This window comes from Miniopterus schreibersii, assembly GCF_964146895.1.
Source record: "Miniopterus schreibersii genome assembly, chromosome: X".
Taxonomy (NCBI): Eukaryota; Metazoa; Chordata; class Mammalia; order Chiroptera; family Miniopteridae; genus Miniopterus; species Miniopterus schreibersii.
In genome coordinates, this window is record NC_138104.1 from 45034147 (window position 1) to 45061027 (window position 26881).

General features: G+C 35.3%; 1 protein-coding gene across 2 annotated transcripts in view; it reads left to right on the forward strand.

The window, feature by feature from the left end:
- RPS6KA6 (ribosomal protein S6 kinase A6) overlaps positions 1–26881 on the forward strand; it is a 209590-nt gene that overhangs the window by 107840 nt on the left and 74869 nt on the right. For both annotated transcript variants that reach the window (XM_081126032.1, XM_081126031.1), the window contains exons 9-13: positions 14102–14244; positions 17754–17824; positions 23382–23470; positions 24273–24331; positions 26641–26743. In XM_081126032.1, the coding sequence (XP_080982158.1) occupies positions 14102–14244; positions 17754–17824; positions 23382–23470; positions 24273–24331; positions 26641–26743 (465 nt within the window). The remainder of the gene's footprint in view (positions 1–14101; positions 14245–17753; positions 17825–23381; positions 23471–24272; positions 24332–26640; positions 26744–26881) is intronic.

The window sequence follows — 26881 nt, forward strand, 5'->3', positions numbered from 1 at the left end:
TGTTTTTGCCTTGTCCCATAGATTTTGGGTGTTGTGTGTTCATTTCCAGTTATCTCCAGGTAGCTTTTTTTTTTTTTAAACTTTTTTTTATTTATTTTATTTTTGTTTAAAATATTACAGATGTCCCTTTTTCTCCCCAATGACCCATTCCACCCCATCCCATCCCCCTCCCCAGTCCTTCTCCCCACCATTGTCCCTGTCCTTGGGTTGTGCATATATGCATATAAATTCTTTGGTTACTCTCTCCCCCTCCACCCACCGGCCCTCCTCCATCCCTCTGACATTTGTCAGTTTCACCTATGCTTCCATGTCATTGAATCTATTGTGTTCATCAGTTTATTAAGTTCTTTAGATTCCACGTATAAGCGAGATCATGTGATGTTTGTCTTTTGCTGCCTGGCTTATTTCACTTACCTTAATATTCTCCAGGCCATCCATAATGTCCCAAAGGGTACGAGATTCTTCTTCTTTACAGCTGCATAGTATTCCATGGTGTAAATGTCCCACAGCTTTTTTATCCACTCATCTACTGATGGGCACTTGGGCTGTTTCCAGATCTTAGCTATTGTAAACTGTGCTGCTATGAACATAGGGGTACATATATTCTTTCTGATTAATGTTTCAGGATTCTTAGGATATATCTCTAGGAGTGGAATCACTGGGTCAAAAGGTAGCTCCATTTCTAATTTTTTGAGGAACCTCCATACTGTTTTCCATAGTGGTTGCACCAGACTGCATTCCCACCAGCAGTGTACTAGGGTTCCCCTTTTTCCACACTCTTGCCAGCACATGTCCTTTGTTGATTTTTTGATGGTAGCCATTGGGGCATGTGTGAAGTGATACCTCATTGTGGTTTTAATTTGCATCTCTCTGATGATTAGCGACGTTGAGCATTTTCTCATGTGTCTATTGGCCATCCATATGACCTCTTTGGAGAAATCTCTCTTCAAGTCCTTTGCCCATTTCTTAATTGGGTTGTTTGTCTTCCTCTTGCTGAGTGCTATGAGTTCTTTGTACACTTTGGAAATTAGCCTCTTATCAGATACATCCTTGGCAAATATGTTTTCCCAGACCGTGGGGTTCCTTTGTATTTTGAGGCTGTTTTCTTTTGCTGTGCAGAAGCTTTTTAGTTTGGTGTAGCCCCATATGTTTATTTTTTCTTTTCTTTCTCTTGCCCTAGGACATATATCACTGAAAAGTCCACCATGTGGGATGTCTATGACTTTACTGCCTATGTTTTCTTACAGGATTTTTATGGTTTTGTGACTTAGATTTAAGTCTTTTATCCATTTTGAGTTTATTTTTGTGTATGGTGAAAGTTGGTGGTCTAGTTTCATTCTTTTGCATGTATCTGTCCAATTTTCCCATCACCACTTATTGAAGAGACTGTCTTTACTCCATTGGATACTCCTGCTTCCTATGTCAAATATTAACTAACCATAATGGCGTGGGTCTATTTCTGGGGTCTCTCTTCTGTTCCATTGATCTATATGCCTGTGGTTGTACCAATACAAGGCCGCTTTGATTACAGTGGCTTTTCAATACAGTTTGAAATCTGGTAATGTGATCCCTCCCACTCTGTTCTTTTTTCTCAAGATGGCTGCAGCTATTTGGGGTCTTTTTTGGTTCCATATAAATTTTCAAAATGTTTGTTCTAAGTCTGTGAAATATGCTGTTGGTATTTTAATAGGTATTGCATTGAATTTATAAATTACTTTGGGTAGTATGGACATTTTAATGATATTAATTCTTCCAATCCATGAGCATGGTATATTCTTCCACTTGTTTAAATCTTCCTCTATTTCTTTTTTCAGTGTCATGTAGTTTTACAAGTACAGGTCTTTTACATCCTTGGTTAAGTTTATTCCTAGGTATCTTATTTTTTTAGTTGCAATGGTAAATGGTATTGCTTTTTTAGTTTCTCTGGAAGTTCATTGTTGGTGTAAAAGATTATCATTGATTTCCGGATATTGATTTTATAACCAGCTACCTTGCCAAATTCGTTTATCAAATCTAGTAGTACTTTGATGGAGTCTTTAGGGTTTTCTATGTACAATATCATGTCATCTGCAAATAATGACAGTTTTACTTCCTCCTTTCCAATTTGGATACCTTTTATGTTTTCTTCCTATCTGATGGCTATGACGAAGATTTCCAGTACTATGTTGAATAAGAGTGGTGAAAGTGGACATCCCTGTCTTGTTCCAGTTTTTAATGAAATGGTTTTAGCTTTTGCCCATTGAGTATGATGTTGGTTGTAGGTCTGTCATATATGGCCTTTTTTGTGTTGATGTATGTTCCCTCTATTACCACTTTGCTCAGAGATTTTATCAGAAATGGGCTCTGGATTTGGGTGAATGCTTTTTCTGAGTCTATTGATATGATCATGTGATTTTTGTCCTTCATTTTGTTTATGTGATGTATCACATTTATTGATTTGCAGATGTTGTACCAGCATTTCATCCCCAGAATAAATCCCACTTGGTCATGATGTATGATCTTTTTAATGTATTGCTGGATCCGGTTTGCTAGTATTTTAGTGAGGATTTTAGCATCTATGTTCATCAGGGATATGGGCCTGTAACTTTCTTTCTTTGTAGTATCTTTATCTGGTTTTGGGATTAGGATGATGCTGGCCTCATAAAAAGAGTTTAGGAGTTTTCCCTCCTTTTGAATTTTCTGGAATAGTTTGAATAGGATAGGTGTTAATTCTTCTTTGAATGTTTGGTAAAATTCACCTGTAAATCCATCTAGTCCAGGACTTTTGTTTGCCTGGAGTTTTTTGATTACTGCTTCAATTTCATTAGTTGTTATTGGCCTATTCAGGTTTTCTGCCTCTTCTTGATTCAGCTTTGGAAGGTTGTATGCTTCTAGGAATTTGTCCATTTCCCCCATGTTTTCCAATTTGTTGGCATATAGTTGCTCGTAATATTTTCTTACAATCCTTTGTATTTCTGTTGGGTCAGTTGTAATATCGCCTCTTTCATTTCTGATTTTATTTTTTGGGTCCTCTCTCTCTGTTTCTTAGTGAGTCTGGCTAAAGGTGCATCAATCTTATTTATCTTTTCAAAGAACCAGCTCTTGGTTTCATTGATTTTTTGTATTGTTTTTTTAGTTTCTATGTCATTAATCTCTGCTCTGATTTTTATTATTTCCTTCCTTCTACTTCCTCTGGGCTTTTCTTGCTGTTCTTGTTCTAGTTCTTTTAGTTGTTGTTTTAGATGGTTCGTTAGATCTTTTTCTTGTTTCTTGAGATAGGCCAGTAATGCTATGAATTTTTCTCTCAGGACTGCTTTTGCCGTGTCCCATAGGTTTTGGGTTGTTGTCTGTTCATTTTTGTTACTTTCCATGAAGTGTTTTATTTCTTCCTTGATCTCATTGGTAACCCATTCATTGTGTAATAACATGCTATTTAGCCTCCATGTGTTTGAATATTTTTGAGTTTTTTATAGTAGTTGATTTCTAGTTTCATGGCATTGTGATCTGAGAAGATGCTTGATATGATTTCAGTCTTCTTATATTTGTAGAGACTTACCTTTTCTTCTAACATGTGGTCTATTTTTGGGAATATTCCATGTGCACTTGAGAAGAATGTGAATTCTGCTGCTTTGGGGTGAAATGTTCTGTAAATGTCAATTAAATCCATTAGGTCTAGTGATTCATTTAAGGTCTGCATTTCCCTGTTCATTTTTTGTCTTGATGGTCTGTCCAATGCTGACAGTGGGGTATTAAAGTCCCCCACTATGATTGTGTTTCTGTCAATCTCCCCTTTAAAGTCCCCCAAGAATTTTTTTATATATATAGGTGCTCCTATATTGGTTGCATGAAAGTTTATAAGGGTTATTTCCTCCTGTTGGATTGATCCCTTTAGTAATATATAGTGACCATCTTTGTCTCTTGTTATGGTGTTTATTTTGAAGTGGGTTTTGTCAGAAATAAGAATTGCTACTCCAGCTTTCTTTTCCTTTCCATTTGCATGAAAGATTTTACTCCTTCCCTTCACTTTTAGCCCGTGTGAGTCTTGCTCTCAGGTGCATCTCTTGTAGACAGCATATATTTGGGTCTTGTTTTCTTATCCATTCAGCTACCCTGTCTTTTGATTGTTCCATTTATTCCATTTACATTTAAGGTTACTATTGATATCAACTTATTTAATGCCATTTTTCCCCTTTATGCTGATGAACCTTTCTCTCACTATTCCTTCTTTTTCTTAAAGCAGTCCTTTTAGCTTTTCTTGCAATGCTGGTTTACTGGTACTGAACTCCTTTAGCCTTGTTTTGTCTGGGAAGCTTTTTATTTCACCTTCAATTTTAAATGATGGCCTTGCTGGATAAAGCAATGTTGGTTGCATGTTCTTCCTTTTCATTACTTGGAGAACTTCATGCCAGTCCCTTCTGGCCTGAAGGGTCTCTGTTGAGAAATCTGTTGTCAGCTGTATGGGGGTTCCCCTTGTATGTCACTCCTATTCTCTCCCTTGGAGCCCTTAATATTTTCTCTTTGACCTTGATATTTGCCATTTTAATTATGATGTGTCTTGGAGTGTGTCTCTTTGGGTCCCTCTTGATTGGAACCCTCTGTGCTTCCTGCACTTGTGTGGCTTTCTCCTTCACCAACCTAGGGAAGTTTTTTATCATTTTCTCCACCCAGTTCTCTATCCCTTGCTCTCTTTCTTCCCCCTCTGGCACTCCTATAGTGTGAATGTTGTTTTGTTTCATGTTGTCCCAAAGCTGCCTTAGACTGTCCTTATGCTTTTTAAGTGATTTTTCTTTTTGCTGCTCTGATTGTGTGATTTTTTCTACCTTGTCTTCTAAGTCACTTATTCTATTCTCTGCTTCATTGAGCCTACTTTTAATTCCTTCCTGTGCATTCCTGATATCAGATACAGCATTCTTTATCTCTGTTTGAGTTTTGTTTATTGTATGTACCTTTTTTTTCCTGTTTTCACTAAGGTCCTTGATCTTATCATCTAGTGTCTTCTGAAGTTCCTTGAACGACTTCATCATCCATACTCTGAACTCCGTTTCTGATAACTTGCTTAACTCCATCTCATCAAAGTCTTTTTTTGGTGATGTTTCCTTTTCTTTTATTTGCGGGTTCTTTGTCTCCCCATTTTGGTAGGTCTTAGTGTTTGCATCTATAGATTAGATATATTTGCTGTGTCCCAGTCTTGTGGGATGGGATTTTGTCTTGTGGGTCCAGTGGAACCCAGATGTGTTTTCCTTATACTTCTGAGCTCTTTGTTCTTGGCGTGCCCCTCTTGTGTGTGTCCCTTTAGTGCTTTTTTTATGTTCTTCTGTTGTGTTTGGGTCTAGATTGTTGTTGATCAGTCTTTGGGAGGGCCCTCCTCTCAGGTTTGCTAACTGTGTCTCAGCCCCAACCTCGTCGTGTAAGCTGTTGTACGGATGCTGGAAACGTAGGACAATACACAACTAAACTTCCAGGAAACAAGAGGTATCTTACAAAATATCTTGACAGTCTCAATGAAAACAACCCATGTGAAAATAGAACTGGGAGAGTGTAGCGAAAACACACACACACACACACACACACACACACACAAATGCTTAAAAAAAAGAGAGAGAGAGAAAAGTAACACTTAGATAGAGAGAGATGTGTATTGTTGTTAATAGTGGTGAAAATATAGAAAATAATAATAAACCAAAATGTAAAAAATAGAGAAGCTACCGGGAGATAACAGAAGCAGAGAAAAGATTCTGAAAGAAAGGCCAGCAAAAAGTTAAGGGAGAGAATAGGAATAGGATAATAATTGAAAATAGGAAAAAAAAAATACAATAAAGAGAATAAGAGAAACTAACAATCGAACAAAAAGACAGGAAGACAAAAGGGAGGGTAACGAAAAAAAGAAAAGTAGAAAAAGAAAAAAGAGAAAGAAAAAAAATAATTTTGCCAATGGATGGAGAGGAGAGAGAGAGATAACGCCCAGGCAGTGAGGGAGTCTCGTAAGAGAAATGGTGGTAACTATAGAGGAAAGCAGTAAATTTGGGTATAAGTATAAAGTTCCAGTCGTTAAGCAGGGATATCAAGAAAGTCTTGATAGTAGAAGGAAGGATAAAACAAAACAAACCATATAACCAAAACAAAACTAAAAACAAGCTAAGCATGTCAAAATTCTTTTATAAAAAAGAGAAAAAAAATTTAGGTAAAAAAATGTTTAAAATAAAAATTATTACAACATTTAAAAAAAGATGAAAGAACAAACTTTCACCCCTTTCTCTTCTTCCTAAGGGAAAAGGAGAAAAAATAAACCCACAAACAAAAAACAAAGAAAAAAAACCCAAAAACCAAAAATACCAAAATCAAAACCAAACCAAACAAAAAAGCAGAAGAAAAAAGGTAATCAATCAGGTGAATTTCTTCTGGGAAACTTATGTTGTCTGAGGGTCACTGTTTTTTGTGCTGATTTCATTTCTCCTGAGAGGCACTCTTGTATCAGCCAATGTGAGGAGCCGTCTAGGTTTGGCTCTGGTGTCCTTAGGTAGATGGTTGATCTGAGGCTCTTTGTGGACCATCTCCTCTTTTCAACTATTTTGCAACCTTATAGTTGCCTGGTCTTACTCCAGAGTCTTCTGTAGAGTCTTTAGAGTGCAGGGTGGCTAGTGTAGCTCAGGGTATCACTCCTCTTAGAGGTGTCACTGTCAGGCGCTCACTCTGTGGGCATTAGTCTCTCCTCCACAGCCAGCTCCTCAGTCCCTGCCTTGTCCTCTGATTCTAGTTCCCCAGGCTCTGACCTGCTGCAGTTTCAGATTCATTTCAGCCTGTTGCCTTCTCTGTATGGGCTGTTTTGGCAGCCTGGGCTCAGTGCGTTAGATTAAAAACATATTCTGGTGAGTCCTTTGCTTACCCTGCCCCGACCAGGGGTTTTCAGAATTTCCCCAAGTTCCCAAACAACAGTCTCTGAGAGTCTTATTCTTATGATTTCCTCCTGTGAGCTGCTCTCCCTTCCCCCTCAGGACTGTCTACAGGTAGCTTTTGATTTCTTCCTTGATCTCATTGTTATTGCATTCATTGTTTAACAACAAACTATTTAGCCTACATGTTTTAATATTTTTTAGGTTTTTTATTGTAACTGATTTCTAGTTTTATACCATTCTGGTCAGAGAACATGCTTAATATGATTTCAATCTTCTTGACTTTATTAAGACTTATTTTATGTTTTAAAATGTGGTCTGTCTTTGAGAATGTTCCATGTGTACTTGAGGAGAATGTATATTCTGTTGCTTTGGGATGAAATGTTCTGTAAATGTCAATTAAATCCATCTGAGCTAGTGTGTCATTTAGGATCTCTGTTTCCTTGTTGATTTTTTGCCTGGAAGATCTATCCAGTGTTGTCAGTGAGATGTTAAAGTCCCCTACTATGTCTTTATTGTTGTTGATCTCTTCCTTAATGTCCACTCAGATTTCCTTTATATATCTAGGTGCTTATATGTTGGTGGATATATGTTTACCAGGGTTATATCCTTTTGTTGGATCAATCCCCTTAGTATTATGTAGTGACCTTTTTGTCTCTTGTTATGGCCTTTGTTTTGAAGTCTATTTCATCAGATATAACTATTGCTATCCCAGTATTTTTGTTTGTTTGTTTCTTTCTTTTTATTTGCATGATATATTTTTTTCTAACCCTTCACTTTCAGTCTTTGTGTCTTTTGTATTGAGTTTGGTCTCTTATAGACAGTATATATATATGGATCATGTTTTCTTATCTTTTTATTGGAGCATTTCATCTGTTCCCATTTAAAGTTATTATTGATAACTACTTGTTTATTACTATTTTATTTTTTATACCTATGTTCCTCTCTCTCTCTCTCTCTCTCTCTCTCTCTCTATGTATATATATATATATATATACATATATATATACATATATATATATATATATATATATGTATATATCTATATATATCTTTTTCTCCTCCTTCTTCAGAAGACTCTAACATTTCTTGAAATACTGGTTTGGTTGTAATGAACTCCTTTAGCTTTTTTTTTCTGGGAATCTCTTTATTTTTTCTTCAATTTAAGTGGTAGCCTTACTGGATAAAGTAGTCTTGAGTGTAGGTCCTTGCTTTGTATCACTTTGAATATTTCATGCCAATCTTGTCTGGCTTGAAGTGTGTCTGTTGAGAAATCAGTTGACAGCCTTATAGAAGTTCCCTATAGGTAACTAACTGTCTCTTCCTTGCTGCTTTTAATGTTCTCTTTTAGTCTTTAACCTTTGGCATTTTAATTATGATGTGTCTTTGTGTAAACCTTTCTGGTTTCATCTTTATAGGAACTCTCTGTACTTCCTGAAGTTGTGTGTCTTTTTCCTTCATCAGATTAGGGAAGTTTTCAGCCACTATTTCTTCAAACATGTTTTCAATCCCTTTAAAATGTCAGTAGTAATAAATATTAGATAATTTATACCATTTTATGATTATAACCAAATTCAGAGTTGTGTAATGAGTAATAAACTTACAGATTTAATCTCTCAACATTCCAATAATATTGGTTAAAGTGTGACCATTCACAGCAAGTATTTTAAGAATACTTTCCATTCTTTAATTTTCCATTATTTCTTCCTTTCTTTCTCTCTTTTCTTCTTTTTCTTTCTCTCCTTTCTTGCTTCCTTACCTTCTATGTGTCTTTCTTCCCTCCTTCACTCCCTCTTTCCTTCCTTCTTTTTATATCACTTTCCTTTCTTCTATTTTGAATACTATAGTCAAAAGTACCAGATTAAGGGATGGGTGGGTGGGAAGAGATTAACCAAACAACTTATATGCATATGCATAACCCATGGACACAGACAATAGTGTGGGGAAGGCCTGGGGCCAGTTCAGGTGTGGGGTAGAAGGGGTCAAGGGGGGAAAAGGGGGACATCTGTAATACTTTAAACAATAAAGACAAATTTTAAAAAAAATGAAGGTCCTAGCACCAGCTCTCCCTTTCAACAACACCCCATACCTCCCTCCCCCCTCCTCCCCCTTTCCTCACAGGCATGCATCTCCTAAATTCTAAAGGACCCCACGAAGTTTGCAAGCAGTGCAGCAATGGGCAGTCGCAGTTCATCCCAGGCAAACCCACTGAATCTGTCCCCAAGGCCTTCTTTTCTCTGGCTTCTTGGTGAGCCAAAGCAGCCCAGCCTAGGCTTATTTCCCCAGCCCTTCCTTGTGTCACTGTCCCCAACATTAATAAAGGTCCTCTAAAATTAAAAAAAAAAAAGTACCAGATTAATTACTATTTGTCCTTTATAGCAGTGAGCTGTAGTGATTTATAAATGTCTCATCTGGGCAGGGTCTTCATCAGCATTCTGAGCTTCCCCAGAATAATCTTAGGAGCAGGTAATACCTTTATTTTAACAAGTATCCTTTAAAATTACTCCAGATATAAGAATGAGCCTAATGTTTAACAGGTTTCTCTGAATGGCAATGGACTGTAGAAAGGTTCCTTGGTATGACTGTGCTTTGACCTTAATTTACCTCATACTGAGATTATGATTGCATAGCAGAAGATCAATAGAATAAGAGTGGATGCCCCCAAAATATCTGCATGTTTGCTAGTATATTATTTTTATTATCTTTATGTCTTAAATTTTTTCTCTAATACCCCCACAAATCTATATAAAAACTACATAATATGACTCCCATGGTTTATTAAAAGTGTTTGCCTATTATATGCCATTAAAAATTAAAACCTGAATAGACAATTGATTTAAACTGTCTGTGGTTGTAGTTATATGTTTTCTGAGGGGCATAATTTGGGGCTAATTTCTATAAAGAAAGGGAAGGAATATATACAGTGTCAGAAATTTATATCACATTGTGGCCTGGCTGGTGTGGCTCAGCGGTTGAGCATAGACCCAAGAACCAGGAGGTCACTGTTCAATTCCCAGTCAGGGTACATGCCTAGCTTGGAGGCTCGATCCCCATTAGAGGGTGTGTGGGAGGCAGCCGATAGATGATTCTCTCTCATCATTGATCTTTATCTCTCTCTCTCCCTCTCCCTTCCTCTCTGACATCAAAATATATGTTTAAAAATAAATAAATCACATTGTGCATGAGCTGAATATTTAAGAGAAAAATGTGTACACAAGAAAATAACTTTAAGTCATTTTTATGGTTATCTGCAAATTAATCACTGAGATTGCTTTTACTAATAGTATATACTCATTAAATTGTGTTCTGGGCATGCTTTTAAAATTTAAAATCTCATAAAATGATCATTTATGGTTGCACAAATATACTAACCCCTGGCCCTCACCCCCCTTAAAATCTTTATTTAGCTGATTTCTACATTTTACTTCAAATTAGTGACTTGGAAAAACCACTGCTTAATATGTATCTTTTTTAAAAGTATACATCTTTATTGATTTCAGAGAGGGGAAGGGAGAGGGAGAGAGAGATAGGAACATCAATGATGAGAGTTGTCATCCATCGGCTGCCTCCTGCACGCCCCTGACTAGGAATCAGCCCGTAACCCAGGCATGTGCCCTGACCGGGAATCCAACCGCGATCTCCTGGATCCTAGGTCGATGCTCAACCACTGAGCCATGCCCAGCCAGGCAATATATATCTTTTTAAATCCTGTAGCTAACCCTTAATATTGTAAAATAGATATTCAATTCACTACTGACCAAATTCTAGTGATAAATATTAGTTTTCTCAGAAGTAGTACAGCAAAAGACCTATATGGAGTGTCCTAAATCTCTGAAAAATAATCAAGGATAAGAAATTCCTCTTCCCTTTCTTCTCTCTGGAATGTCCAAAGATGCCAATGTTCTTCTCTACTAGGTTGCTATATTCAGCTGAACTGACCTTGAAGACTAGCTTTTATTACATTTCATTTTGAAATGGGATGTGCAGAGTTTCAAAAGTCTCAAAATGTAGAGAAAGAACATAGTAGGCCATTGAAAAGATTTTTTAAAATATACTGAAAGTCATAATTAATTTAATTATTATACAAAGATAAGTTATTTTTCAATGATAATATTGAGCATGAGTAGAAAATCAGTTTCTAGGGCCTCTAAAATCAAGTATTAATGCTGGTATTTTATTTAAAAAACAATATAGGGTTTGTAGCTTTATTTATAGAACTAAGATAAAACTTACACAGAGTAAAACTTATTCTTTGGATCCTTATGATGATAGAATTATTCTGCATCTTGACAGCATCATTGTCAATAAGGTAGTTGTGATATTGTAATATAGTTTTTGTAAGATGTTGCCGTGGGTGAAACTGGGTGAAGGTAAACAGAATCTCTGTAGTATTTCATATAAATTCAGTAAATTTACAGTAGTCTCAAAACATAGAGTTTAAGAAAAAGTACTCTTTCACGTATAGTTTTGCATGCTTTGACAAATGAATACAGTCTTAAAACCACCACCACCATCAAGATTTAAAAAGTTCTATCACTCCCCCCTAAAATATTCCCATTATAATTTGATCCTCTCTTTACCCATAGATAATCACCAGTCTGCTTTCTGGCCCGATGCTTTTCCCTTTTCCACAATGTAATATAGGCTTCAGTATATACAGTCTTTTGAGTTTGGCTTCATTTAGTTAGTACATTTGAGATTTATCCATATCGTTGCATGTATCAATAACTTTTTTAAAATTTCGGAGTAGTGTTCTGTTTTATAATGATACCATGGTTTGTTTATCTAATCGCCTATTAAGGGGCATTTGTTTATTTCCTGTTTAATTCGGCAGTGAGGAATAAAGCTACCATAAATATTCATGTACAGGTTTTATGTGAACATAAACATGTATTTCATTTGAGTAAATACCAAAGAAGTAGGATTGCTTGGCCATGTGGTCAGTGTAACTTTCACTTAATGAGAAACCTCCAAAATTTTTTCCAATGTGGCTGTACCATTTTGCGTACCCGCTAGCAATGTATGAGAGCTCCAGTTGCTCTGTGTCCATGCCATTATTGTTACTACCAACATTTTTTATTTTAGCTCTACTAATGGGCATGTAGTAGTATCTCATTGTGTTTTTAACTTGCATTTCCCTTATTAACTAATGATATTGAGCATCTTTTCATGTATTTATTTCTTTGTAGAAGTGTCTGTTCATATCTTTCTCCCATTTAAAAAAATTGTATTGTTTGTTTTCTTATTATTGAATTTTTTAGTGTTTTTTAACATACTCTGAAATACAAGTCTTTTATCAGATATGTAATTTGCAAGTGTTTTCTCCCAATGAATAGCTTCTTTGTCACTTTCTGAATGGTATCTTTTGAAAAGCAGTTTTTGATTTTGATAAAGTCCAGTTTTCAACATTTTTCTTTTATAAATTATACTTTTGATGTTGTATCTAAGAAATTTTTGCTGAATCCAAGATCATAAATATTTTCTTATATTACTTTGGAAATTTTACAATTTTAAGTTTTACATTTCACATTTAGTTATATAATTCACTTTGAGTTAATGTTTATTTATAGTATGAGGATGTATTTTATTTTTTTAATCAATATCCTGTTGTTCTGACACCATTTGTTGAAAAGACTGATTTTTCTTCATGAAATTGCTTTTAGGCCTTTGTGAGAAATCAATTTACAATATATAGCAAGTTCTGTTATAATGAAACACGTGATCTTAAAAATCATTACACTATGCATTATTGCATAATAACATCATAAGACTTAAGGCAAAAATGGTGTTAGGGATTTAGCAGTAATCTGTATAACCAGTGACATATTCGAGAAAGATAGGAAACTAATAAAAATGATAGCATTGTTTTACATGGTCTAAATTATTAAGATTATATAAATATTACAATAAATATGGTACCTTACCTTGAAAATCCTTAAATTTGCTTGTAGAATTAGTGTAAGAAAGGTTGTAAGTTATTGTGAAGTCATGGTAGATTATCTGGAATTGGGAGGAAAGTGTAGTACTACAGGTGGACAGAAGTGGCTCATAACACACATGACGAGCTGAAATAGTTGGTAAGTGTGTGAGGTGTGTGTATGTATTTCTACTTTGCTTGAATCAGCTAGGTGCAGTTACCTAGTGTTTTATCTAGTACTTCTTGCAGACAAAATTGCATATGAAATTTGAGATTCAAATTCGTGTTATCCTCAAATTGTTTCCTAATGTATCAATTCCATTGGATAAAATTTGCATTTTTAAAACAAACATTATAGCACTGTATATGTCAGTCTATTCTTGGACACTGTCCTGCTCATTTATTTATATGTATATGTTTAGATTTTCTTTAATACCACACAGTTTTGATTATTGTAGGCTTATAATAAGTATTGAAGTCAGGTAGTGTAAGTCCTTCAATTTTTATCTTCTTTTTCAAAGTTGTTTTGGCTATTCTATTGCCTTTGTCTTTTACTATAAATTTTAAATTCAGCTTGTTGATTTCTATAAAAGAAATCTTGGTGGAAATTTTATTGAAGTTTAATTGAATCTTTAGATCAATTTTGGGGTGAACTGACATCTTTAACAACACCAATTCTTCCAAACCATACATATATCTCTCCATTTACTAGATCTACTTTGATTTCTTTCATCACTATTTCTAGTTATCAGCATACAGATTTTGCATATAATTTGTATATTCAGACCTGTGGATTTCAAGGGTGTTTTTTGGTAGTATTATAAGTGGTACTTTAAAAATTTTACCTTCTTAGTTTTCATTGCTAGTACATAGAAATAAGACTAATTTTTTATGTATTGATACCTTTAGCTTTTTGAAGGCCTTAAACAAAAATGAAAAGACAACGAAGCCAAAGCAAAATAAGCTTTTTCAATATTTTAAAAAGTATAAGTTACTATCTCTTTTCTGTCTTAGTCTATTTTAAAACTTAGACCACTATGACAGCTTTTATTTAATTGTTGTTGTCATCTCAAAATTTTCAAATGATATCCTAGTATAGACATGAAAACATATTTTGAGATGAGATATAACTGAGCAATCTTTAAATGCTCTTATTAAATACAGGCTATTTTCCATTATTGGTATCACAGCTTAAGAGTAATTACAGTCCGTTGATGAATAATTTTAAGGTTTAAATACATAATTTTGTTTCTTTTGCTTTTTTCTATTTTCTGAAGATCTTCAGATATATTTTTCTGTAACATTGTTATTATAGATTTTGGACTCAGCAAAGAATCAGTAGATCAAGAAAAGAAAGCCTACTCATTTTGTGGTACAGTGGAGTATATGGCTCCTGAAGTAGTAAATAGGAGAGGTCATTCCCAGAGTGCTGATTGGTGGTCATATGGCGTACTTATGGTAAGTAGTATTAATTTTTAAATTCTGCTAATATAAAATTAATACTTAGAATTTTAATTTATTATTTATCAATTTTTAATAAAAGGAAAAAATAGAATTTTAATTTAAAATTTTGGAGGTGTCAGGTGAGAATAGGGTTTGAATTTATGATTATCATTTAAAAATTGATGTTTGGCTAGCTGTTATACCATAAGAATTAGTATTTTGCTGTTCTGATTTTTTTTTTTCAATTTAGTAATTTTATTTATTTACTTATTTATTTATTTTTATTAAAAATATTTGATGTTGATATTATTGCAGGTCTCTCCCTTATTTCCCCACTTTGCCCATCTCCACTCACCACTCACTGTTACATCCCCCTCTCTTGGCCTTCACCACCCTACTGTCCATGTCCATGGGATATGCATATGTATTGTTTAGTTAATCCCTTTACTTTCTTTATCCATTCACCCCACCCCCTCTCAGGCACTGGCCAGTCTTTCCATGTATCCATGTTTCCAGTTCCATTTTGTTTGTCAGTTTATTTTGTTCATTAGATTCTGCATATTATTTAGATCATGTGGTATTTGTCTTTCTCTGACTGGCTTATTTCACTCAGCATAATAATCTCCAGGTTCATCCATGCTGTTGCAAAGGATAAGAGTTCCTTTTCTACATCTGCATAGTATTCCCTGGTGTAAATGTACCACAGCTTTTTTATCCACTCATCTACTAATGGGCACTTAGGCTGTTTCCAGATCTTGGCTATTGTAAATAATGCTACTATGGACATAAGAGTGCATATATTCTTTCTGGTTGGTGTTCCAGGATTCTTAGGATATATTCCCAGAAGTGGGATCTCGGGGTCAAAAGGCAGTTCCATTTTTAATTTTTTGAGGAAACTCCATACTGTTTTCCATAGTGGCTGCACCAGCCTGCATTTCCACCAGCAGTGTACTGGGATTCTCTTTTCTCCACATCCTCGATAGCATTTGTTGTTTGTTGATTTATTGATAGTAAATACAGAGAACAAACTAATGGTTGCCTGAGGGAAGGTTGGTGTGGGATGAGTGAGCAAGGTGAAGGGGATTAAGAGGTACAAACTTTTAGTTAAAAATAAATGTCATGAGCATGTTATAATACATACAGCATAGGAAATATAATCAATAATATCAGAATAACTTTGTACAGTGACAAATGTTTACTTGTAAGGTATATACATTTTCTCATTATGTGCTATATTTGAAACTAATTTAATATTGTATTTCAACTATAATTGAAAATTATTTAAAAAGTCTACTAAGTTTTAGATTTCAGAATACTGTGTTTAGTGGTCATATGTTGCTTTAATTTGTTATCACAGAATTTAATACCTTACCGTATATTGTCTTATAGTCAAATTGTTTTAAGGATGTCCCTAGAAAGATTATAAACCTCTTGAGGAGAGCAACCATGTGTTATACTACTTTTTGTTTCCTCCAGTACCTACTCTAGTTGTCATCTTGATTAACTGATTTGGTATAAGATTAAGCACATAATTTGCAGTGTTAATTGGGATGATAAAAAGAATAGCTATTGAATTAGATATAGTTTGCTCTGGAAGCCTCATAATACATTTTGCCTATTTATCACTGAATAACACTCAATATGACATATCTGTATATTAAGTACCTATTATAATACTGGCATTTGGGGAAAACAGTAGGGTGGGAACAGACTATACATACATTATTTGGCATTTTCCATGACCTAAGAAGGCAGATGGTCAGGTTGAGAAACAAGTAGAGTAGCTAAATAAATTGCCGGGAAGTACCTTAGGAATTCAGGCTAAAATTAATATAAGTTGACATAGGAAAAATAGAAGAGGGAACTTAAATTAAGCCTTAAAAGATGGATAAAATTTAAATAGCTGCATGTCAAGAAGTATAATATTGTGATCATATTAGCAAAGACCTGGAGAACCAGTTGACTAAAGTAGTAGTGAAGAATGTGGGTGACTGGAGGAAATGAGGCTATAAACCTTAAGCATTTACATGCAGTTCTCTTTGTAGCAGGAAACTTGCAGATTCTTAAACAGGATGGTAATTATAGGAAAAAATGTATTTTAGGAAGATTGGCCTGGACAGAATTATATAAATGGATTCTAAATGGAGAAAATTAGAAGTAGGAAAATAAACAAGGTCTCCTTACAAAGACAGTTGTAAGGTTACAGAATATAAAAGAGGAAATCTTAATGATATCCTTGGCGTATCTGGACCATGCTCTGACCAACTTAGCCACCTGGCCAGGGCTTGTTAAAGACATTTCAAAGGTTTGGGGGTGGGGGACTAGAGGTTGAGAGATGATCCCCATATATCACAATTGCCTTATTTTTTTTATTTTTTTGACTCCCCATAGCTACCTCTTCAGTTTCTAGTTGATAACCTTTACTATCAATTTGGGAGGGAAAATAGGGGGCTGAGAGAGATTGAGGCTGGATAAGATTTGAGAGTCATCAGTGTATAAGAGAGAGTGAATGGATAAGCTAATAACTAAGTCTGTGGTTCATAAAAGAACAGAGGACTGATACCAAAGGCATTATTGAATCTAACTTTAAGATTTTAATATTAGGTATATAAAAACATTTTAATGAATTATGATGATCTTCATTTTTAGACCTGGTCTTTTTTATAACATTAATTAATGTTATAGTTATCTGCATTGCAATTCAATCTCTTAGGGAAAATGTTTTCCTTATGATGTGGGCAACTGTGCCAGTGTTTTTCTTTTTCAAAGTTATTGGGGTGTGTGTGTGTGTGTGTGTGTGTGTGTGTGTGTGTGTGTAGATTCTCTTTTTTTGGCTCCTGTTTACAGAGGAGTAAGGGGAATGAGAATGGTTAAAACCTTTTTGTTCCTTAATACTCGATGGAGGATATTTTTCCCCATTGCTTTTTAAAGAGAGTGGAACAGAGGGAGGGAGAGGGAGAGAGAGATAAACATTGATGTGAGAGATGTTTCTTGCCTCCCGCACATGCCCCAAACAGGGCCAGGGATCTAACCTGCAACCCAGGTACCTGCCCTTGACAAGAAATCAAACCTGTGACCCTTTGGTGTATGGACTGATGCTCTAATCACTGAGGAACATACCCGCCAGGGTGAGAATGGCTAAATCTTTCTTGATCATCTATGAATTTGAAATGTTTTTATGCTTATTTCTACTTTCCATTGTCAGTTACATTGTTTGCTTTAAAAGCATATCTTTTGTTTTTTAAAACTGTGTTTATTTCCAGATTTCTCTAGTAACCAAATCCAATAGGACTGAAAAAAGTTGGTTGGTTTCATTTGCTACAGGTTATCTATCAGTTAAGTTATATATAGTGAGGTACCAGAAGTGTATTTCCTTAAGTGACCTAGTTTTCCTGCTCCTATTTTGACATACTGTGATTTGCTGAACATGTATTACAAGTCTCAATTTTTTTCCTAAAGAATCTTATTTTATATTCTAAGTTGTGTTAAATTGATTGTGTTCTTTTTTGTTTTTGTTGTTTTAGTTTGAAATGCTTACTGGTACACTGCCATTTCAAGGTAAAGACAGAAATGAGACCATGAATATGATATTAAAGTAAGTGTAAACACTATTTTTTTTCTTATGGGAAAAATTTCTTGCTTTCAGTTTTTTTTTCTTTTTTTTCTTTTTTTGTCACCATTTCCCCCCATACTTTCTTCCACCTCCACCCAACCCTACCCACAATCACCACACTATTTTCAGTGTCCATGAGCTTTTTATCTCTTTTTTCTTTTTTGCTCAATCCTTTCAACTCCCCCAACCCCACCCTGAACTGTCAGCCTGCTCTCTATGAGTCTGTCTTTATTTTGCTTGTTAGCTCAGTTTGTTCATTAGATTCCACATGAGTGATATCATATGGTACTTTTCTTGTTCTGACTGGCTTATTTCACTTAACATAAGGCTCCCCAGGTCCATCCATGCTGTCGCAAAGGATAAGATTTCCTTTTACTTTCTCTTTTTTTTTACGAACTAGTAATGTACCACAGCTGTTTTATCCATTTATCTACTGATGGACACTTGGGCTGCTTCCAAATCTTGGCTATTGTAAATAATGCTGCAGTGAACATAAGGGTGCATATATTCTTTCAAATTAGTGTTTCTGATTTCTTCAGATAAATTCCTAGAAGTGGAATCAATGGATCATAAGGCAGTTCCATTTCAATTTTTTGAATTATTACATGCTGCTTTCCACAGTGGCTGCACCAATCTGCATTCATACCAACAATGTATGAGGGTTCGCTTTTCCCCATATCCTTGACAGCATTTGCTGTTTGCTGATTTATTGATGATACTCATTCTGACAGGCATGAGATATCTCATTGTGGTTTTAATTTGCATTTCTATGATTATTAGTGACATTGAACACCTTTTCATATGTCTATTGGTCATCTGTATGTCCCCTTTGGAGAAGTGTCTACTCAGATCCTTTGCCCATTTTCTAATTGGATTGTTTGTTTTTTTTCTGGTGTTGAGCTTTATTAGTTTGTTATAAGTTTTAGATATGAAGGCTTATCAGGTGTATTGGCAAATATGTTTTCCAATTCAGTGGGCTGTCTTTTCATTTTGCTAATGGTTTCCTTTGTTGTGCAAAAATTTTTTAGTTTGATATAGTCCCATTTGTTTATTTTTTCTTTTGTTTCCCTTGCCCAAGAAGACAAATCAGAAAAAAATATTGCTATGAGAAGTGTACCAGATTATACTGCCGGTGTTTTCTTCTAAGATTTTTAGGTTTTTGAGTCTAACATTTAAGTCTTAATCCATTTTTTAAAATGTATCTTTACTATTGAAAATACTACAGGTTTCCCATTTCCCCCCCCCTTGACCTTCTCCACCCTGTTTCCACCCCCTCCCCAAGCCTTCACCCCATTATTGTCTGTGTCCATGGGTTATGCATATATGCATGTAAGTTCTTTGGTTAATCTTTTCCTACCCCCCACCCCCCTTCCCTCTTCCCTCTGAGATACAACAGTCTGTTGCATGCTTCATTGTGTCTGGGTCTAATTTGTTTGTCAGTTTATTTTGTTTATTAGCTTTTCCTTAAAGAAGACCCTTCAACATTTTATGTAATACTGTTTTGATGGTGATGAACTCCTTTAGCTTTTTCTTATCTGTGAAGCTGTTTATCTTGCCTTCAATTCTAAATAATAGCTTTGCTGGGTAGAGTAATCTTGGTTGTTGGTCCTTGCTTTTCATCACTTTGAGTATTTCTTACCACTCCCTTATGGACTGAAAAGTTTCAGTTGAGAAATCAGCTGATAGTCATATGGGTGTTCCCTTGTAGGTAACTAATTGCTTTTCTCTTGCTGCTTTTAAGATTCTCTGTTTGTCTTTAACCTTTGACGTTTTAATTATGATGTCTTGGTGTGGGCCTCTTTGGGTTCCTCTTTTTTTTTTTTAAATATATGTTGATTTCAGAGAGAGGAAGGGAGAAGGAGAGAGAGGGATAAAACCATGAGAGAGAATCATTGATTGGCTGCCCCTTGCATGCCCCCCACTGGGGATCGAGCCCACCACCTGGGCATGTGCCCTGACTGGGAATCAAACCGCAATCTCCTGGATCCCAGGTCAGTGCTTAATGGCTGAGCCATGCCTGGCCGGGCCTCTTTGGGTTCCTCTTGTTTGGGACTCTGTGTTTCCTGGACTTGCAAGAGTATTTCACCAGGTAGGGGAAGTTTTCTGTCATTATTTTTTTCAAATAGGTTTTTAATTTCTTTTCTTTCTTTCTTCTCCTTCTGGTATCCCCATAATGCAAATGTTGGGCTGCTTGAAGTTGTCCCAGAGACTGCTTAAACTATCTTCATATTTCTGGATTATTATTATTTTTTAATATATCTTTATTGATTTCAGAGAGAGCAAAGTAGAGAGAGAGAGAGATAGAAACATCAATGATGATGAGAGTCATCATTGATCGGCTGCCTCCTGCATGCCCCCAACTGAGGATTGAGCCCAGAACACAGGCATGTGCTTTAACTGGGAATCAAACTGAGATCTCCTGGATCCTCAGCCGACCCTCAGCTGCAGAGCCACACCCAGCGAGGTGGATTCTTTTTTCTTTTTGCTCTTCTGGTTGGGTGTTTTTTGCTTTCTCATATTCCAAATTGCTGATTTGATTCTCGGCATCCTCTGCTCTACTGTTGATTCCCTATAAATTATTCTTCATTTCAGTTGTGTAGCCTTCATTTCTGACGGATTCTTATGTATGTTGTTGATCATCTCACTAGTTTCCTTAAAAGTTTTACTAAGTTCGTTGAGCATCCTTATAACCATTGTTTTTAACTCCGTATCTAGTACTTTGTTTGATTCCATTTCATTTAGTTTTTTGTCTGGAAATTTCTTCTGTTCTTTCCTTTTTGACATGTTTCTTTGCCTCTGCATTTTGGCTGCTTCCTGGTGTTTATTTCTATGTATTAGGTAGAACTGCTACATTTCCTGGAGTTGGTATAGTGGTTTTGTTTTGTAGGTGTCTTGTAGGGCCCAGTGGCTCAGTCTCCCCAATCACTTGAGCTGATCTTTCTAGGTTTTCCCCTGTGTAGATTGTGTGCACTGTCCCATTGTAGTTGAGCCTTGGTTGCTGTTGGCATCACTGGGAGGAATTGACCCCCAGGCCAATCAACTGTGAGGACCAGCTGCAACTATAGCCAAAGAGCTGCTGTGCGGGAGACACCCCTATGGAACAGGATTTACTTCAGTGGGGGTTTGGTGTTTACTGAGTCCACCACTTGAATGTGTTAGTTGTGGATGTGGTAGGGTTGTAATCCAGAGTGGCTGAGTCTGACCAACAGGTGCACTGTCTCTGGGGCCTCTCAGGAAGTGCAAAGTCAGCCTCTGTGTGTGCCCTCCTCTGGGCCACCTAACATGTGCTACACTGCAAACTGTAGATGGTTGTTACTTCTGTTGAGCTTGGAAGTGTCCAGGAGAAGCCAGGCTGTGAACCAATGCAGGCTGCCTCTAGTGCCAGGTCTGGGACCACTTACCGAGAGATATGGGGTATTCTGAGGCCAGCTGCTGCTTATTTGAGAGATTTTAAGAAAGTTTTAGCCTGAAGGAAGAGAGGTCACTTTCATGTTAAAGCCACTGGAAATGGCCTTGATGAACTTAGAAATAGGGAAGGGTGGGGTCTCTGGGAATCTCCAGGGCGGGGCAAAAAGTGTGAGCCAGGTTGATGGAAATCCAGATATTGCTCTTGCCTGCAGGCTGTATGGGTGGAGGGTTTGTCAAAGGAGCATTGGCCTCTGCCAGCACTTCTGTCTGGGGGAAAGCTGCCCTTCCAGCTCTTTCCATGGTTCCAGGCAAGTTTGTTCCTCGCCCAATGTTTCAGATTCCTTTCAAGCTGCTGCCTAGCACTGGAGCTCAGAGCGAGTGCATCTAAGTCCATGCACCAGGCCTTTAATGGGAACTGCCTGGGACTCCAGTAGCCTCCAAATCACTCAGCCACGGTTCCTGCTGGTTTTTATAGCCCTAAGTTGTGGGAACTTCTCATCCTAGCATTGGAACCCTGGGCTGGGTCACCTGATGTGGGGCTGGGTCACCTTGCTCCTCCAGGAAACATCACCAGCCGAGAGATCGTTCCAGGTTTTAAACTGCTGCACCCAAGTCCCGGGTTCCTGGTTTCCAGGATTTGTCAGATTCTGCCTTGAGTCTCCACCCTTTTACCATTCTCCACTCTTCTTCTTTAATTTTCTAGTTGTAGGACTTATGTTCAGCTAGATTTCAAGAGGTTCTGGATGATGATTGTTCTGTATTTTAGTTGTAATTTTGTTATGGTAGTGGAAGGCAGCAGGTACTGCGTTTACCTACTCTGCCATCTTGTTCTTTAATCCATTTTGAATTTATTCTTGTGTGTGGTGTAAGTTGGTGGTCTAGTTTCATTTTTTTTGCATATATCTGTCCAATTTTCCCAACACCATTGATTGAATAAACTATGTTTAGTCCAGTGTATCTTTTTGCCTCCTTTGTTACATATTAATTGACTATAAAGGTGTGGATTTATTTCTGGGCTCTCTAACCTGTCCAATTGATCTATATGTCTGTTTTTATGCCAGTGCTTTGCTGTTTTGATTACTATGGCCTTGTAAGATAGTTTGATATCACATAGGGTGATTCATCCAACTTTGCTCTTTTTTCTCAAGATCGCTGTTTCTTTTTGGGAATTTTTTGTGGTTCCATACAAATTTTTGAAACATTTGTTCTAGTTCTGTGAAATATTCTATTGGTCTCTTGATAGGAATTGTGTTGAATCTGTAGATTGCTTTGGGTAGTAATGACATTTTAATGCTGTTAATTTTTCTTATCCATGAACATGCTTTCTTATTCATGAACATAGTATATTTTTTCACTTATTTGTATCTTCTTCAATTTCTTTCTTCAGTGTCATAATTTTCTTAGTACAGGTATTTTACATCCTTAGTCAAATTTATTCTTAGGTATTTTGTTCTTTTGGAAGCAATGTAAATGGGACTGTTTTCTTAGTTTGCCTTTTCGATAGTTCATTATTGGTGTATAAAAATGCAACTGATTTCTGGATATTTATTTTGTGTCCTGTTACTTTACTGAATTCATTTATCAGTTCTAGTAGTTTTTTGGTCGCATCTTTAGGTTTTTCTATATATATTATCATGTTATGTGCAAATAATGAGAGTTTTACTTTTTTTTCCAGTTTGGATACCTTTTATTTTTTATTCTTGTCTTATGGCTGTGGCTAGGACTTCCAGTAGTGTATTGTATAAGAGTGGTGAAAGCTGACACCTCTGTCTCGTTCGCAATCTTAAGGGAAATGCTTGTAGTTTTTGCCCATTGTGTATGATGTTGTCTGTGGGTTTGTCCTATATGGCCTTCATTACATTGAGATATGTTCCCTCTATTCCCACTTTGCTGGGAGTTATCATAAATGGGTGCTGGATTTTATCAAGTGCTCTTGCTTTCAGTTTTGAAAAACTTGTGGGTTTAAATTGACATGAAAGAACATTTTTTCATACTGTCTTATTTCCTTCTTCTATGCTTTAGGGGACATTATTTACCACTGTGAAAACATTCTTTAAAATTCTTTTTGAGATTTGTAAATTTAAAAGTGTGGCTAGATTTTATTGAAATTTTCTAAAATCTTATTTTCCAGAGCAAAACTTGGAATGCCTCAGTTTCTTAGTGCTGAAGCACAAAGTCTTCTAAGGATGTTATTTAAAAGGAATCCAGCAAATAGATTGGGTATTGATTATTTTCTTAGTTTTTGTAACAATATACTGCATGCTTTGGGATGATAATTATAACTTTATGTTTTCTGGCTTAAGTTCTTTTACTGCTGCTATATATTTATACCTAGAACTTTGCATTTTTTATATGCAAATATTCCAATAAATTCTGTTATGTATGTTATTAAAAATGCAGTGGTCTAGTTATTCCATAGGTCTGTTTAATATATATCATTATGTATATCATATGAATTTCCTTTTTTGTAAGAGTTCAAAGAATTGTATAAGTAATCCTTTTAGACACTTGAAGATAATTATTTTGTCTTTCCAATGTTCTTCAAGGTAAATATTATGTTTCCATAATTGCTTATTATTGGGCCACTTTCAGTTAACCTTACCCTGGATCCAGATGTAATCCTATTATCTATCTTATTTATGCCTTTATGTTAAAATTTCAGTGTCACTTTATTATTATGTTGTACTTTTTAAATTTGGCATATAGATATGAGATCATAAGTTCAGTTATGAAGACAAGAAAATGTACTTAAAATTTAATGTTATATCATCCATGAATTTAATTTGATTTAAAAGGCATTTCAATCTTTTATTTTATTCTTTGGGCTTCAATATGAATATTATTTATTTTTTCATATTAAATTGAAAGAAGCAATTAATAAAATATCAGGTGGGAAATCATAAACTTTTCATGACAAGGAATGTGTAAAATATGTATACTGCTCTTTATAGATAACAGCTTGAAAGCCAGGTATAAAGATATGAAAAAATTATAGCAGTAAAATGTCTTTCTGTTTTTATAGGTTCAGAAGGAGTTGAGGAAATCAAAAGACATAATTTCTTTGCAAATATTGACTGGAATGTAAGTTCCGTAGGAGGTTCGTTACTGAGTAACTTTAATATGAGCAAAAGCTGAAGAGTAAATGGTAATATATGGAACTTTGCTGGTTAACTAAATGCATTTGTTTTATCAGTATGAGATTTTTTTATTGGGATAACATTGGTTAATAAGTTTCAGGTATGCAACATAATTTGATATCTGTATACACTATAGCATGCTCACCATCAACAGTCTGGTTTCCATCTGTTGCCATATAATTGAACCTCTTTACCCATTTCACCTTTCCCCCACTTCCCTTCTGGTAACCACCAATCTGTTGTCTGTATGTATGAGCTTATTGTTTTGTTTGTTCATTTTTTAAATATTTCACTTATGAGTGAAATCGTAAGATTTTGTCCTTTCATGGCTGACTTATTTCACTTAGTGTAACACCCTCAAGATCCATCTGTGTTGTTTGCAAATTCATCCACATATCTTAGGGTTCAAGGTAATTACTATGATATGCTACCCCTTTAAATAAAAATACCTGAAACCAGTACATGTGTGGATGATATTTAGTAAATTTTTGTTTCTCATTTGTTTTACCTGTTAAGTATGGTTAATATTCTTCCCTATTCTAGGTTGGAGAATGTGGATGAGGAAGGGAATGGGGAAAAGGGATGAATGATAGGACAGATTCTTATAGAAAATTAATTCTAAAGAATCTAAGATGTTATTTAATTTCAAGTGATTTTTTGTCATGTGTTAAGACAAATTAAATTTCTTAAGAAGTGAATGTTTTTGTACAGGTATTTCATTAAATTTTGAGAGGACATGAAAAAGAAACATTGTGAATTTCTATTAAGTCTTGTAGAGAATTTTTTTAAGTTACAACTCTTAAATTTTTGTTATTTAGTAAATTTTTGTTTCTCATTTGTTTTACCTGTTAAGTATGGTTAATATTCTTCCCTATTCTAATAAACTTTCCTTACAAAAACCCATTTTTGTTGTCTGTTTCACAACACATCTTTATGTGTTTTATGTACTAGCAATCATCATAGGTAAGTGTTTTTTTATTTTCTAGCTCTAATATCGGTATTGAAAGTTTTTTCAAAAAAAATCTCTCCTGATTTTTAGGGAATGGGTAGAGAACCACTATTCACTGACCAATTCATTATTTCATCTGGCTTATAGAACACATTTTAGAAGGCTACATTTTTTTTTTTTTGTAAGTTATTAGTATTAAGACCCTAAAATGCCACTCAGTTGACATGGTAATGGGAGTTCCCCCTTTGTCATATCTGTGTACATCCCTCTTTTGGTGTTTTGTAGCCCCTTATAATTTTTTTTAATGCTTCTCTACTTTTCCTTTTTCTCTTACCTAAGCAAGCTGGAAATTCTTATTTTCCATTGTTCTTGTATTTGAACAGTTTATGTTCATTGCTCTTAACTAAAAAAAAAAGTCCAGCTGGGCGTGGCTCAGTGGTTGAGCGTTGACCTAGGATCCAGGTGATTGGGGTTCGATTCCTAGTCAGGGCACATGCCCGGGTTGCGGGCTTGATCCCGAGTGGGGGGCGGCGTGCAGGAGGCAGCCAATCAATGACTATCTCATCATTGATGTTTCTATCTCTCTCTCTCTCCCTCTCCTTTCCTCTCTCTGAAATCAATAAAGATATATTAAAAAAAAAAAAGACTGGAATGTTTATATAAATATAAATGAAAATTACTTAAGTAATTCTTTATTAAGTTTCCTCTTCTATGGGTCTGTGAGCTTTAAAAAAACGTAGATTTCCCCAAAAAAGTAGATGTTCATATATTGCAAGATGTTATGTCTTTCATAAACATATAAATTTTAGCAAGTTAGATTGTAAGGCAAGATTAAAATTTTGAATTCTATAATAAGAGCCCTATGTAATACCTTTGATGAATATTTTTATGTGAAAACAATATTTTAAGTGAAATATAAAGTTATTAAAGATGGTCTAATTATCAATTTTGAAATATTTGAGTATTGTTAGTTATTTCACCATGGCAACATTGCAACATATTCTGCATGATTATTTTACCAGCAAAAATTCAAGACAATATTTTATATCCAAAACCCAACATCATATTCTTTGTAAATGCAGCATGTGACATCACTACTGTGTTTCCTGGTGTCACTTGATTCTGTACATTATTTCTCAAATTTTTAGAATTTGGTTAATAGGTATCTGAAGCTTGTTGAAATTTCATTTATGAAATTTTGATTCTTCTGTTAAGGACTATGAGTATTATGCTTTGCTTTCCCTTACAAAATATAATAATTTTTAAAGTGTTATTATATTTTTGTGTTATTCTGTTGCTTCTAGAAATTATATAAAAGAGAAATTCAACCTCCTTTCAAACCTGCTTCTGGAAAACCAGATGATACTTTTTGTTTTGATCCTGAATTTACTGCAAAAACACCTAAAGGTAATGCATGTTTATGTGTAACATCAGGGCTTTTTATTCAATTAGATGGTTAAAAAGTAAACTAGCTTCTTAAGTAAAAACTAAAAGAATTATATGGTTGCATAGGGTTGGTTTATCCCTTATGGAAATTTGGATTCT